The sequence below is a fragment of the Convolutriloba macropyga genome, chromosome 2 (assembly GCF_964194025.1).
Source record: "Convolutriloba macropyga chromosome 2, txConMacr16.3, whole genome shotgun sequence".
In the NCBI taxonomy this organism is placed as follows: Eukaryota; Metazoa; Xenacoelomorpha; order Acoela; family Convolutidae; genus Convolutriloba; species Convolutriloba macropyga.
In genome coordinates, this window is record NC_134469.1 from 58,756,122 (window position 1) to 58,772,931 (window position 16,810).

General features: G+C 32.2%; 1 protein-coding gene across 2 annotated transcripts in view; it reads right to left on the bottom strand.

Annotated features, from left to right (window-relative positions):
• Positions 1 to 9,798, bottom strand: part of LOC142334548 (uncharacterized) — a 128,327-nt gene extending 118,529 nt beyond the window's left edge. For both annotated transcript variants that reach the window (XM_075382669.1, XM_075382668.1), the window contains exons 1-3: positions 9,636 to 9,798; positions 7,638 to 7,823; positions 3,578 to 3,663 (exon numbers count right to left, since the gene is read on the bottom strand). In XM_075382669.1, coding sequence (XP_075238784.1) covers positions 3,578 to 3,663; positions 7,638 to 7,823; positions 9,636 to 9,666 — 303 coding nt within the window. In that variant the 5' untranslated portion in view covers positions 9,667 to 9,798. The remainder of the gene's footprint in view (positions 1 to 3,577; positions 3,664 to 7,637; positions 7,824 to 9,635) is intronic.
• Positions 9,799 to 16,810: the final 7,012 nt, after the last annotated feature.

Here is a 16,810-nt window from a genome sequence, read left to right on the forward strand (position 1 = left end):
AAATAGAAAATACGTTACCCAAGCTCAAAAATTACGAGATAAGTTACAATCTAGGTTAACCAAAATTGTCCTGTGTAATCATTTAACAATTATTCAACCAATTTTGTTAGCAATTCATTTAAACACACTTAAGTTAAAAAAAAACAGACAAAAATTATGAAAAAAATTCAATTTTCATAAAAAAATTTCGGAGCTAAAATGTGAGAAACCAAATACATTCTCACAGTAAATTCAATAAACGAAAACTACTAAACACAAACAACGAAGTTTGAGTACGAAGCAGCTATGTTATCGTGCTGGTGTGACCCATTCAAAAACTTAAAAAAAAACAATATTGAAGGGGATTTTTTTGGAAAAACGGTTATTATTTCGAAGTAAAAGTTTCAAACTATTTGTACTCAAATGGGCACTAATAAGATTTTTAACGCATCTTCAGAAAATGAATTTGATTTTCAGTAATCGCAAAAATCAAGAAGTTTGATGATAAACTGCCAAATTTAACTGAAAGACCAAATGGAAGAATAAACAAATAGAACAAAACAAAAATAGTCTCCAAATTGATACAAAAATAGAGTACGTTATTTTTCCATCTATGGTAAACTATCATTAGTAATGGGAAAACAAGACCACAAGAAAACAACAAAAGCAACTAGATCCCAAAACTCTTTTTTTAAAAAAAAAATTAATGTTCATGCAAACTAGAAAATATGAAATACAGTCTGCAGACATTAACACATTTTTTGTACTAAGACTAACAAAGCTTCAAAAAAAACATCTGTATGCTCAAACATCACCAATAAACTCAAAATTTAAAAAAATATATACTAAAACAAATAGCGTCAAAGTAATTCAAACCCCAAGAACTTCAACCATACCTGTCAGTAATGGCACTTAGTAAAGATACAGTTTAAAACAAAGAAGTGGACAAAATTTATATAAATTGTAATAAAAACAAGAGTTGTCAAAATCAACAAAATCATTTGTTGCCCACCCAACAATTGATAAAAACAACATCTATTCACCATCCAAACAGATACATCCCAATATACTAGACTTTATAGTTTATTTCTGTTTAATTTTTTTTTGATAATTTACCAAAAATGGATGAAAATGTATAAAAAAGAAGGTTACAAATGATGAGATAAACTTTCTGCAACTCACCAGACGTAAAACTAGAACATATGGAACGAGAAACATTAATTAAAATCTAATTTATACCTGCATTATAACATGAAACATTTATCAATTACAAAATAAATTTCACTAAAACAACAAAAAATGAGATCCGGAAATCATAAATTGTTTCCTTCTCAAGTTAATTTTAAACTGTGAAGCCATCCAATTAACAACTTCACTTTTTTTCAACCTGCGAATAATCTGTTCAATTTCGATGAGACTCTAAGAGCCCAACAAGTTTTATAGGAGTGCAAAAATCATAACAATTAACCCGCTAGTCACTCATAAATCAAAATGGTATCATTTGATTACAAACTTGTTATTACAAGCGTTTGGCCAGTTCCTGAAAAGCAATCTTGACATAACTGACTCATGTTGTAGCTTGTTTTTTTGTCTAGTTTCTATGACCTCTTATTGATTTGGTTCAAATTCAGGTCACCTAAATTAGATAAACACGAGATAATACGTGATCAAGCTTGGTCAGGGTTGCGTTTTACGGTTTATAAATGCTTGTATTATGCAAAATTGATATCAAATTACACAAACTGACATATTTTTTGTTGAAATTTGATAAAGAAAATACGATTTCACAAAAAAATCTCCAAATAATTTGTTAGTTACTAAAAACATGCAGAAAAGCTTAATTATGAAACAAGTACAAACCCTTATAACTGAAAAAAATAGAACTTGAAAAAGCATTATTAAGGGGCAACTTTTCCCCAATGGTCACTTATTATTGTTTGAAGCAGAACTTAAAATTATTAGCTGTCAAATGGACACAATCAGAGGTTTCAATTACGTTTCCATAGCAAACTAATTGGTATTGTAGTTAAAACGATCAATTGACAATTCCTAGTGTAATCAGATCCTTTTAACCAGGAAAACAAATTGAATGAGGAACCAAATATAGACAAAACCGAGAAGATCTCAAAACATTTTCAAAACTAAGCGGGCCTAATTTTATGTCTATCATCAGTTATCTACTGGAAAGAAAACTTAGATTCGGATGTGCCTCATTTTTGACGTGTGGAGATTTTAATAAATGAGATTGAATAGCAAGACAGCAAAAAAGTTATTGAAACGATCAGATATCAAATTTCACTTAATTTTTTGAAATTTTTTTAACCAATCATAGAAATTATTAGCAATTAACCGAAGCCATTGGAAAGCTTCCTCTTATTCAGTACTGAGAACTTTTTCCACTCAGAGTGTGACAAAATTACAGAAAAAATTAATTAGGAGCGAAACTCACAATTTTTTTACCAAAACAAATGGTTTCGAAGTATTCAATTTCTTTAAAAACAGAAACTGAGAACGACATCGACTGTCGCCTGTCACTTAGACGTTGACTGCAAAAAAGAGAAAACAATTAAATTGCTCTAAGAACCAAAAAATCTAGATCTAACTGCAAAGGATATATTATGAAAAACCACAATGAGACTAAAAATAACCTCGATATCGCTTGACTAATACCCGTAATTGTTGAGAATGGCAACGTAATTTGACAAATATTAACAACGTTTTGACAAAAGGTTAAAAGAGGGATCAAAATCACTGCTAAACGTGAAATGTTTACGAAAACTTTAAACCTTAATATCTACTGGAAACAAACAAAATTTTAATTAAGCTTTTCCATTTCACATTCTACGCTGGACGGGCTGACTAGTGATACTACTCAAAACTCCCTATGACAAATACATCGATGAGCCAAAATTGACTGAACAAAAAAACCAAGTTGAGCATATAGTTCCGAACAATAAGCAACAATAAGTCGGTGCTTGAAAAGAAAAAGAAGCTGAACCCACGAAAAGACCTAGCACAAATTCGTAGCGATGTCTGACTTTATTCAACCTAGTCTCAATTGAGGTCAAAATTTATTCACATTATTCCTCAAGCTAAAGTGCTAGACAGAAATAGGAGTTTCTGGACTATGCCCGACGGAAAATCTGTGTGTCCAGAAATTCGTGCCTTTTCTAGGCTTTCGTGCGTCCAAGTGCAGATTTTCGTTTTGTTCATTTTCTTACTTTTGTACGCCCAACAAATTTTGGTGCATTTGCCAGATTTTCATGCCTTAATGTAAAAACTTGGTGTGCGTTAATGTCCCGACTTTCTTGCTTTCATCAGATTTTTGTACGTTCATGTTGAGACGCCTGGGCGTTTTTCAATATTTCTAGACTAGGTAAGTTTGAACTCAGGATGCCCTCCACGTGCGCTAATCTTCGGTCTGGCATACTTGATCACGTTAGACCTTAGCCTGCGTCCTATTTAAAAGTTTTTCTACAGTCCATTCAATTTATAGTAAAAACTGCAATTTACAAATATTAGTTTGCTTGAAAATTACGGTGAAATAGATTGCGCAAAGTTGTCTTAGGAATCGATAAAAATGTAAAAGTCAACTCACAATGAACGAGTAGCCATTCTTTGCAGCGAAGTGCTGCAGAAACTTTTGTGTTTGTGAAACCAGAATTTCCCTCTCAACCACACATTCTAAAACAGACAAATAGAAAGACAATTCGTCTTTTTTATAGATACGGCCCAAGTTGCTATTCAATGAGAAATAAATTCCATTTAGAATGGCGCACTATTCTAACAACTGCTGTTCCTTTTATTCCCAAAAATTTGGGGATATATATCTGAGGCCGGCTTTTCTTCTCTTCTCTTCTCATATTTCGACTTTTCATTAATGCATCGCAGAGAAAACAAGGAAATAATTTTTAAACACCCTAAAGCTTTCTCGTGTGAGATCACCCAAAAAGTTGTGTGTCGCCACACGAATTGTCGGGAAAAGAGTGACACACGAAAAATAGCATATTACAAAATTTTTCATGCAGAATTACACAACCTTCTCGGGTTGGGAATCACGATTTTTTGTGAGCTACAAGACAGTTCAAGTGATTTCTCAAGTAGTCACACGAAATTTCGGTTTTCTTGCAGATGATAATTTTAATTTTCCACATGTAGAAGGCTTAAAGTTAAAATGTCAGAAATGAAGGGGAAAAGTCCAAAAGTTGAAAGATAACTTAACTTTAGCAAAAATTTTGTATTTAATTCAGTCATATCTATTGAATTTTTTAGCGTAATCTGTTTTCCAGCTTTCCGTAGAAAAAAAGTCCGAACACGAGTTTGATAGTTTTGTAGGCTGCACATCACAGTTATGCACATCAATAGCACATCATTGTGATATTTTCAATTTGAATTTGCCACCACCATTTTAGATAAGAAATTGCGTTGTTAATTCAAATGGTCTCACGACCACTCTGAACAGATTTTACACTGGAAACAACCATTTGCTGTACAGTATTTAGTTGTGTCCAATGTAAAATCTGTTTCGATTGATCGCAAAAATTTTGAAATCACAACGCTATTTCCAATGAATATGGCGATGGCATAATTATTAAGTTAAGCAGATCACAATTGATAAAACTGCGTGCTGCATACAAAAACTATCAAACTTTTGTTTGAGTTTTCGTCATGAGGAAAAATAACTACCATTTTTTTTTGAAATGAGAGTATCCACAATCCTTATGAACAAAACCGAACATTTTGAAATTTAAATTATTGTGACTTAAAAAACTTAAAATGCATACCAAAGCGTGCAATTTTTCATATTCATTTCATAAGCAAATGAGACTAGCTAAAAAAGTGAGCATAATGTAGGCATCAATATTCTTTAAAAAGAACTTGCACTTCTTAGAATAATTAGTTTCTAGTCAAACAGGCAAACCAAATGGAAAATATTGCCCACATTTTCAATAAATGTATCAAATAAATAAGCATATAATTATTGTTTTCCTTCCTTTGTTTACTATATTTGCAATAAGTAAAAAATTTTGAACCGAAATAATTCCTTTTTCTTGTAAATGAAGGCTCGTTTTGAGCAGAAGTGCCTTTTCAAAACAAATCTTGTTGAACTTATATCTCCCTTGTTTCATCATAAATAATTCGAACAAAACGTCAAACACTGGTTAAAAAGTAATTTGAAGCAATCATAATTACTTGCAACTAGTGATATAATGAAATAAATTCCTTATCCTTTATGTTTTGACGTAATATTTTTTGTTGTACTCTCATTTTTTATTTTCAGGTTTGAAATACGCTATTTTTAAATCGAAGTCCTCATCATCAAACATCAATGATAACGTATGATCTTGTTTGTTGAGTTTTTTTGATATTTCATGTTCTGTCAATTTTTGGATATAGCATCTAAATATCTTTGAAAGCGTAAACAAGGGGGATTGGCGTCCACTGTGCAGTGCACAATAAGTGCTGCAACTTATCATTTAAACCAGTTTCTTAGTTTAAGAGGGGAATGAGTTGTAAGAGGGGAATTTAATGTATTGGTCAAAAGCAGACAAGAACAACTAAAGTTAATTTGATAACAATGATTTGAAGATATTTTATACGTTCTACGTATGAGCAATGATATAGTGTTTTTGTTCAAGTTTCTTAAGCAACAGCAGAATCGAAAACGCCAGGACTAATTACTTTGAGTTCTAAATTTTATGAGAACAATAAAGAGTCAGAACGAAACGAAAACAATTTTTGTTCAGACATTCAAGATTTACTTACTCGTGCTCTTTGGTAAGATGAACAAGCAGCAAGAAAAATTCTCATTAAATTTTACGTATGGCTATACAGCTGTTTTTGTTTGAGCTGCAACATGTGACAAAAATTGATTAAGGACACTTTTTTGTTTTTTCGTATCTTTTTTAAGCTAAACAACGGCAAACAAATGTCAACTGTTTCAATTTTAAAACCAAATTCACCGATTGTGGAAAATAGCCGTGATGACCTCAAGTGAGTGTGAATGAAGCTAAAAAAAGAAGAATTTAACGTGTTTTCTGATTCAAAAACTCTCAAATTTACGTGTTATTTAGGTAGAACTTTTTGATTTGCTACTTAGGTTTATTTCTTCACAGCAAGAAGATTACACAAACCAGTAGACCTTGAAGCTAAGACGAATTAAACAATAAGTTTAAAGATGGATATCAAAAAAGGTGCTTTAACAGGTTTAAAGGTTTCGTTTTTGTCTTCATGCTTCAATAATGATTCCGTTGAACTCAAGTGTTTTTGCTAAGCACCTAGATAAAATAATAAAAATACTATCCAGCAGTATGTGTAAAATTGAAACTATCTTGGACAAGCCAAAAAGTTTTTTCCCCAAAATGTTGAAGAAGTGGTAGAATTAGGTAAAACAAATCAAACTTTTGTTTTACGTTAGAATCGTACAGTCTAAGCTAGAAACTAACTGTTTAAGAGGAAAACGAAATTTGTGAAATCAAAGTGAGTCTCATTTTCCCCAAAAATCTGCAATTGTGCACTTTTTCTTTTAAAAAAGTGACAATTAAGCCATTAAGAACACAACAAATCTTCATTTTAATTTAAGGTGTCCTTAAAACTGTTTCAGTTATATCAGATAGATTCTCAGTTCAGGAAGAACTTTTAAAAGATTATAAACAGCCTCTTTTTTAAAAACAGACTGGTTATTAAATAAGGAAAAGGGAAATTTTTTTCTTCTTTTACATTTTTTTTACTCAAAATACGTCAGCAACTAAAAATTTTTGTAGAAAAATTCCGCTTCAAGTTTAAATAACTTTCATTAGCAATTTCACCTCTAATAGCTTCTATTGAGTGGCTCTCATTAACAGTTTCATACCTAAAGGACTATATAAGCACATAAACCTATTCGAAGCGTAAAAAGTTTGCAATTGAGCAAAGTTTTGAAGTTGCTGTTCATTTTAGCTCCGGATGCTACACTTTTGAAAAAAAAATAATTTGAGCTATCGTATATTAATTTCAAGGGTTTTCTAATGTTTTATTTCTTTCTGCGAAAGATATTGATCGGCTGAAATTTAATTACCAAAAAGTCAAGATAGCATAAAGCTGCAAACTCATTTTCATGAAACGTTGGTACAAAAATAGAACAAAATCTTTAAGCAGTTTTTTATGCTTCCAGAAAAAAGGAAAAATTCATGAGCTCGAGCAAATGATTTAGTTGCTCAAGACCTTTGCAATAACGCTAGGTTTCTCTATCCTTAAAAATATTGGTTCAGTCAAACTTGAATGTCTTGCCATTTCATTGAAGATTTGATTGATAAATAGCTGCCTGTGTTGCTACGTTTTAGGCAATTTGCTACGTTTATTTGTCATTTTGCAACCATGGCTAATTGTTTACAGAAATAACTTACGAGACCAGACAAACGCAGCATTTTTCGAAAAATTGTTTTCATTTTCTGTGTTTTTTTTTAAAAAAAAACGAGACAGCTGATTTTTTAAAGCGCTAATTTGGCATTTTGACCTTAAACTGATATTTTTGAAAAAAAAACTAAGAGTCTCATGTTGGACTAAGAATTGTACCATTGGCCAGCCTACTTAACCAACCAAAAAGTTAGGCATTACTCTCGTTGGCCAAGAAAACACCTATTATTTATTCACATTATTTAAGAGGCCCTGTGAATTACCGGTTCCATTGGAGACAACAAATGTTTTGACCCGATTTTCGAAGAGTCGTTTAAGAGTGTTTCTCCACCTTGCATTCTGTACAAACTGACCCCGCAACACAGACAGACACAGTTCTGAGTCGACTGCAGATGGCCTTGTGCTTCCTATCACTGTCTCCTCTCTCTCCAGTGTATCCACAAAACGACCTAAGTTTGTTCGGATATGTAGATTTGATTTTTATCAAAATTGACAAAAACTACAACCCCAGTTGCAACTTGTTATATAGAGTTCCATTCAGTAAAAATCATTTAACTGTTATTGTAATCATCAGTTAAGCTTATAGTCGCATTTGTGCGTGCAAAATTTGAATGAATCATGTCAAGATAGTGTTCTTCCGATCGTTTCTAGATTTTTGTTTTTAGTCACTTTTTATAACTTTCCTGGACAGAGAAGCTGAAGTGCTTATGAGCAACTTTTAACTTCTCAACTATAATGCTCTCCTAAACCCTAGTCGGAAAAAAAATTTATCATGCAAGATGTTGCAAGATTCTGGCAGAATCTTGCAAGACGATGCATCGTCTTGCAAGAATTTCTTCCAAAATCTTGCAAGATCTTACAAGATAAACTTTTTTATTACTTTAGTACATTAGAAATCAATTTGTTTTCATAATATCTCGGTTATTACCTGGAAATTAAATAATTTTTGAAATTTTTCAGTGTTTCGGTTCAGTACTTTCAATATTACAAGAAGGCATGATGAAAAGAAACAACAGTATCGTAAATTACTTGGTGAAACGACAGACAGTAGCAGAAATTGATTCTCAATGAATATGAAAACCAGAATAAGCACCAAATTGGATCATGGAAACCAGTAAATTTCAATTTCAACAAAATTTAGGATAATTTTCTGACTAAAACGAAAAGAGTTGAAGATAAGCAACAGAAAACATTCTGCCAACAAAAGGAAGCCGACAAAGAAAAACTTCGGAATTCTGCTAATAGCTAAGACGTTTGTATTTTGGAGACAGAAAATGGAAGACAATCACTTTTCTGCAATATAACCCACCCTTCTTTCCAGGGTTATTCTAAAATAAACTTGCTTAAATGAGATAATTCACTTGCCTTAGATGGCAACTCTATCACTATATGCTTATTTGGCTTTTGTTTTGGCTCAAAATATTGGTAATTCAGTGTTTTTAAACGTGGTTTGTCTATTTGCAAGAATCTTGCAAGATAAACTTATTCCTGCAAGATCTTGCAAGATAAACTTTTTCTTGCAAGATCTTACAAGATAAACTTTTTCTTGCAAGATCTTACAAGATAAACTTTTGTTGGCAAGAATCTTGCAAGATCGTAAACTTTTCGCCTCGACTAGGGAAGCTTAAATAGATTGCATTTCGTGTAAATAAAGACCTTGTTAACAAAAGGTTCGAAATGCTCTATGAATATTGACGGAATTTCAATTCTTCAAATGGTTCAAATATCTTGAATTTTTTAAAATGATTTTGACAACTGCTATTGACGTTTAAGTTTTGATAAAGAAAATTGGCAACCCCAATGATTCTGGAATTTTGTCCTACAAGATCTTAGAAATTACTAATTCTGACAAAGCAAAGTTCTTTTCGTCAACATTTATCAGATAATGCACTGCCTGATCAAAAGATTTTGTAAGACACTTTCTCATATCTTATGCGATAAAACTTTGTTATCAGGTCTTACACTGTAAAAATTCTTACTTAAAAAAACTATCGGATAATATCTGATGAGAAATTTAAAGGTAAATGAGACAACGCCATATCGAATCATTATCTCACGAAATCTTAAAAGCATTTTACCAGTTCTTAGACAATTGAAAACTAAGAGCTTGTTTTCTTACGCTATTTTATTTCAATTGCAACAATTTTTAAGCACGAATTGCAAACGAGTGACTTTACATAAAAGGTGTTTTTGAACCACAGGATATATCAATTCAAAATCTCTTTCCTGAAACCAAAGGAATAATTAAAATGTTTACTCACTGAATCCATGTCCAATTTTTGAAGCAGCCATCGCCTTTGGCGGCGTTAGCTCATTTTACGTGTACTATTTGAACAACACAAAAATGTAAATTGTACGTAGCCGTTCTAACAAACAATCTTCAGCTTTCAAACAATGCATTCAACTATCACTAAACAAAGAGCTCTTAACTAAAGATATTTTACGATCGTTTAGACCACTGAATTACTAGTCAAAAAAGTAATGAAGCCATGCTTTGGTTTAATAAAGTTGTGTATAATTGCGTATCGTAATTATTGTTTTTAGATTGATAACATATGTGGTTGGTTGCAATTTACTGCTACTTTTGAGCGTTGTCCTCACGCCTAACTGTACTATATGAAGGCTCTATTTACTGAATTCTATAAAGCGCTTCAAGCGGTAACACGCGCCTTAAAAAGTTTGAAGTAATTTGGATTCCTGGTGAATGGAAACTTGATACAGCTTGAAAAGGCATACTTGACTTTCGCATTGTTTGTACAATTAGAAATACGAGGGTTTCGCGGTAAATCTTGACAAGATCTTGGTAAGTTATCAAGACACCAAAACTAAAACTCTTGAAAAAATTTGAAAAAAAAATAATTTTTTAATCTTGATAACTATTACTCTAACCTGGCATCAATTTCATGTTTGAAAAGTAAAAAGTTGTCTTTCAATCACACATCTCACATAGTTACTTAGCTTGTGACAGTTATGATTGAAAATTTTTCAAGTTAGTGTATATCCTGTCCCCATGACTGCCCTCAAAAATTAAGTTCAGTCTTAAGTCTCTTCTTTTGATATCCTTGTAATCAATTCGAAACGATTTAATTAGTGTCAAAAATTTTGAAGTCGAACGTTGAGTCAAATTCCTTTTCAGTCAGTACAATTTCATGTCTCTACACTTCTACATCTGCAAAAAACAGCGAATAAAAAAGCAGCCAACAGTCTGTTGACTCTCAGTTCTTTCATTCACGCTAAAGAAAATAGAACATTGATTGCATAATATTTATTGAAACTCTATTAAACAATGCAAAATGAGAAAAACAAAAACAATATTGCTTGATTGTTTATAATTCCGACGAAGAGAGCTTTAAGGAACCGCAGTTTAAATCCAACCTACTGTAAACCCCGCTAAAACTTTAAGTATTAACCTCTGGATTTATTTGAACGACGATTTTTTTTGGCAAACGATAGTTGGGTAGTTTTTCTTGAACACTTACCCTTTGATTTATCACTAAACGAGCATTTATCAAATTTGAGGAAAAAAGCAACAGCCTGTATGGTGAGGTGTCTTCCAGCAATTTTTTTAGTACTGAAGCAGGTATGAGTAGTGATAATGTTTTGATTTAAAAAAATTGCAGATTTATCCAAAATTTATCTGGATTATTTGACAAGAATCAAAATCAGAAACAGAAAGTTCTTGATCTCGAAAAAAGAAATAAACGGCTGTGAGACTCAGGAACGATGTACAAGCAAGGACTGTTTTATAATTTGCACTCCACCATTTGACTCGAGACAATCGAAACGTATTGCGAAACACATGGAATTTTGAAAAATACTTGATTATCAAACTGGATGAAAATAGTTTTAAAAGCCTATCATATACTACCTGGCACATCAGCAAACAGATGTCCAGACACAGTGATTTGCAAGTTTGTTTATTTGGTGAAAGAATAGGGTCTGGTGCACAAAAAAATTGAAAAAATCAAGAGTCCTTTAAATAATCTTAATATATACATCAGTGGAAGACTAAAAATGAAGCAGTAATCAACAATAAAGCGTAAAAAAATTGGAATGATTGCTGTGACGAAAAATTGTGCACTGTCAGTTGTGGTAAAGAATCTGCAAAAAGCATCAATCAAACCAGTCAATCAGGTTGAAGACTTGAAAAACATCCAAAGTCCTGTTTTACGGGACAGTGGACGAAAGAGACAAAAATTTATAAACAAAGTGGAAGAGCTGTTAAAAGAAAATGGGACTGAGAAAACTTCTCTTGACAACAAGAGGCAAATGAAAAATTAACTCAAGAAGTTTAATTCTATAAGCAGTAGAAACTGTAAATTTTTGTTCTGACTTTTTAGTAATATTTTCGGTGAAGTTCAGATTAACCCAACATTGTAACAGTACTAAAATGGTTCAACTCTCATTTTGTAACTTCCTTTGATTTTATCTGGCGCTCGAAATACGCAGCAAAAAGAAATGAGAGAAAATTTTCGGCGAAAAATTACTTCTTTTAATAATTCTTAGCATGATCTCATTATCCTATTTTGCACACCATAATCACAGCAGATTAGCAAAATGAGAGAAAAGGAAATTTTACGTGACATTTTTTGCTTTATATCCGCAGCTCTGGAGGTGAAGTAGGTTAAGAAATGAGAACCATTGTTTCTAGTTTCTTAGGTTTTTCTATGCGATTTATGAAGGCGTGCGATATCACTGATATTTTTAATGTAATTTTTTTGGCTTTTTCAGAATTTAACAATTTTTACTAAAAGTATTTGAAATTATAATAAAAACGAAAAACTGGTACTATTTTAAAAAATACTACAGCAATGAGTAAAATAATCTTGCAAAACATCATATCGATTTGCAAAAAAAATAAGTGAGTTCGAAGTGCTGATGAAATTACAAGAAACTGAACTATTCGCTATATGTATGACGGAAACGTGGCTTCAAGGCAAATGGTGATTCCAACACAAATTGCATGTTTCTTGAGTGCTACCAGGAGATTACTAAAAGCAACAGGAATACCCATAACGGAGGAGGATTCGGTGCTTTTGTAAGGTAGGTTCGAGATCAAACAATTGTAAAAAAGCTTATTTTTACAATTATTCAAACAAAGTAGAATAGCTGTTAAATGAAAATGGGCTTCAGAAAATTTCTCCTGATAATAAGAGGCAAATGAGAAATTAACTCAGGAAGTTTAATTTTATAAACAGTAGAAAATGTAAATTTTGGTTCTGATTTTTTAGTAATATTTGCGGTGATGTTCAGATTAACCCTACATTGTAACAATACTAAAATAATTCAACTCACATTTGGTAATTTCTTTTGATTTTATCTGGCTCGCGAATTACGCAGCAAAATGAGATGAGAGAAAATTTAAACCTGTTTTGCAAGACCTCATTAACCTGTTTTGTTCGCCATAACAGCAGCAGATTAGCAAAATGAGAAAAAAACGGAAATTTTACGTTAACATTTCTTGCTTTATATCCACAATTCTGGAGGTGAATTAGGTTAAGAGTTGAGAACCATTGTTTCTAATTTCTAAAGTTTTACTATAAGATTTATGAAGGCGTTTGATATCACTGATATTTTTACTGTATTTTTTGCACGTTTTTAGAATTTTACAATTCTTACAAAATGCATTTGAAATTATATTAAAAACGACAAACTGGTTTTATGTGCAAAAAAAATTTCAACATTGAGTAGAAAATAATCTTGCAAAACATCATATCGATTTGCAATATGCGAGTTCGAAGCGCGCATGAAACTATAAGAGACTCAACTATTGGCTAAATGTTTGACGGAAACGTGGCTCAACGCAAAAGGTGATTCCAACAAAAATTGCATGATTCTTGATGGCTACCAGGAGATTAATACAAGCAACAGGAACACCCATATGGTAGGAGGAATCGGTTTTCTTAATGTAGGTTGGAGATCAAACAATTGTGTAAAAGTTTTTTTTACAACTCTTCAAACTTCAACTAAGAATATCAATACAAAAATGGTTGAAATCTTTTTGTTAACAGTAGTCTATATCAAACCGAGTAGGTGTATGAGTGAAATATCAGAGAACTGTCAAAAAATATATGAACAAAGTTATCGCAAACCCGAACAATTGCACATTGAAGATAGAATACAAATTAGGCAGACTTTTGACACATTTTTACGCTAAGGAGTGTGCTTTTGCATACGAAGATGTTAACTACTAAGTTCTACTGAAAAGATCAAAAGTCTCAAAACAATTAAACTGATTTGAATACATTATCAAGAATTTTACAGGAAAAACATCGTTGTCACCAAATTCATCTGAGAGACAAAACCAACGAAAACAGCAAAATTTTCAATCAGAATTAGGCTGTGAAGAAACAAGAGAAAACAATAGAAAGTTTTATCAAAAAACGTCGCACAAGAAAGCAAAAAATGAATTCCACCTGTTTTTTTTTTCACTAAAATAAAAAACCTGTGCGGAAATAAACGAAAAGAAGAACACAAAGAGCTATCAAAAATACAGATTGGAAGCTTTAACTAATCATTCAGAACTATTGAAAAAAATTTGTCGGATGAAAAAATTTGACCATGGAAAAAATGAAAGGCACAAAAGAACTTTAAATAGTATGTCTTTATTAAAACAAAAGCAACGGACTAGTCATTAAATGTTTGAGAAACAACTAGAGCACAGCACTGATATTGACGGACTGAATAACATCATATCAAACTGAATAGAGTATACTACAGTTCCTAAAATGAAGTTTCTACACAATAAGTGTTTTCATAATGGATCTTTTCAAAAAATGTTTGATAAAGCAGTAGTAATTCCAATTCATATGGGCGATATTGCTGACGAAACAAAAAATTACAAGTCAATTGGCTTGTTACCAACTATTGAAATAATTTGAGTGAGAATCTTCTTTAAACCGATGACCACATTTCTTGAGAAATTCATATAGCTTATTAAAAATTAGTTTGGTTTTCGACCCAAAAATGACCACTGAAGCATTGGCAAACTTAAACATTTTTGAGGGCATCAGGCAAGACTTGAAAAATGAATGCAAAGAAATAAAAGCTGTTTTCATAGATCTGAGAAAGGATTCGAAACAACATTTGCTCTTGGAAAAGCTAGAAAACATAGGATTGAGAGAGCTTTACCTAAGTTTGCTGAAAACTGTTGCCAACTATTTCTTACAGAACAAAATGACCCTCAATAAATAAAAAATTGCATTCATTGAATCTGAATGCAATAGGAAGATGTTCTCGATCAGAGAAAATAATGAAAATCAAAACCATCAGTCAAAAAACGTCTCTAAAGTACATAGGAGTACAAATTGACAAAAACACGGTTTAGGTCGGCTTTTTCTTTACTTCTGTTCAAAACTGTCCAATTTTTTGGGGTTGAACTAAAAATATAGATCAATATTAACAACTGCACAATTTCTTATAACCAATAAAGTTTACGTACAACCAATACTAAACTTTGGCGCTTTAGTCTATGTAACTAGTAGCACGACTACACTTCACGCACAAAAGCACAAAAAGCAAAAGGTGGAATCATCTTCCTTAAAAGCAAAACGGAATCAACCATGCAAAAAGCTTTGAAGTACAATAACCATTCAATCAAAGATTTGAACATTTTTGAATTGCTTAGAAAAATAACATTGATCGGAATGCTTTGATCGGAATGCAAAAATAAGTATTCTAAAACTACTTATAAGAGATGAAGAAATTGAGTCAAATAAGTCAAAATGATAAAAATCTCGACAGTTAGAAATCACAAAAATGGTAAGTTGATATAGCCCTAAACAAGCTGGATCAAAAAAGAAAAAGCTTGAGCTTTTTCTTGAAATTCAAACCCCATTTGAAATCAGAAGTGAAAATTTTGAGTGAAAAACGGTTTGAAACGTTATCAGTACATTAGCAACAATGAAAACTTTGTATCTTTAACTTATTAAGCTCACCATTGTTTTGAATCCTCTGCGCCTTAAGAAGTTTCTCAGTACTGCTACTGGCATCAATTGACTAGGAACATGGCACCTTTGTATGACTTATCAAGTAAGTGGCGGTTCTGTGTGGTCTGGTGTGTACAGCAGTGTTAACTTACCTGAAAACAGTTTTTTTTCTTTCTGATATATAATTTTACGAGTCAGAAATTAATTAGGCTTTGCATAAGATTATGTTAAAAAGTGTTTAATTTGTTCAATAAGTTCCGTTTACATTGAAAGTCCATTCGAAAGTGAATACCTAAAAAAAGAAAGTGGAGCAAAGTGAAGAAAAGTCATTTCCGCCCACAACAACCCGAAAATAAAAAAGAAAACAGTTGATACCACGTAAGAAGCGTTTTTCAAACGTTTAAAAAGTGTTGTGAAAACTTAATCTTTTGCCGTCTATAATATCTTTATTTGTTTCTAACTCAGGGAAATATTTTTGGTTTTTAAGTTCCTATGAAAAAAAAAACAAGCAAGTGAAAGTATTGCAAAGTCTGTTCAAAAATTATTTCAAAAAGTTTGATTAACTTTTTTCAATTCCAAGCCACTGTCGCATCATTGTTAAAGGTCCTGTATCGCGGGAAAAAAGGACATTTTCGTGCAATTGTTCTTCACAAAGTAAAATAAACGTCATCACGTTGCATAGATAACAAAATCATTTGCTACAGGTCAATTTTACCTACTACTATACTCTCTTTCTCCAAACTTTCTGCACTTTCTCCAAAATTTTGGTCCAGCTGGGTGCAATTTTTCTGTCAATTCATTTTAACGAGGAAGCTGTTAGTGTTATTCAGGTGACGATATTCTCTAAAGTGTGTGTTGAGTACATTTTGAGTAGTGTGGCATGTGAGATGAGTAATGCAAACTGTATGTTAGTGTTAAGAGACAGGACATTAAGAGGCAAGGGTGATGGCTGGATTTTGCTCAACGTAAACCTCATGTTTATTTCAGGACAAATACAAACATTGCAGGCTGCACTACACATCTTCAATGAGGCATTTAGAAGCGACAATAACGTAACTCTGGAGAAGTTAAAACTTCGGTTCCAGTGGAGACAACAGAGGAATCTCACGCAGAACTGAGTGACGAATTAAAAGGCAACTTATGTGTAGAAGAGTCAATGATACCGGTTGCATTCTTTTTCAATTTGAGGGATGAAAACATAAAGAGTGAAAATGGAGTAAAAAGAGCGGAGTCGCAGAGGCCACTAGGATCTACTGAAAAGATCAAAACAGAAAAACGAAAACAGGAAAATTTTCAATCAAAATTAGGCTGTGAAGAAACAAGAGAAAACAATAGAAACTTTTATCAAAAAATGTCGCACAAGAAAACAAAAAATGAATTCTACCAGTTTTTTTTCACTAAAATAAAAACCCTGTGCGGAAATAAACGAAAAGAAGAACACAAAGAGCTATCAAAATGACAGATTGGAAATTTCAACTAATCCTTCACAACTATTGGAAAAAATTTGT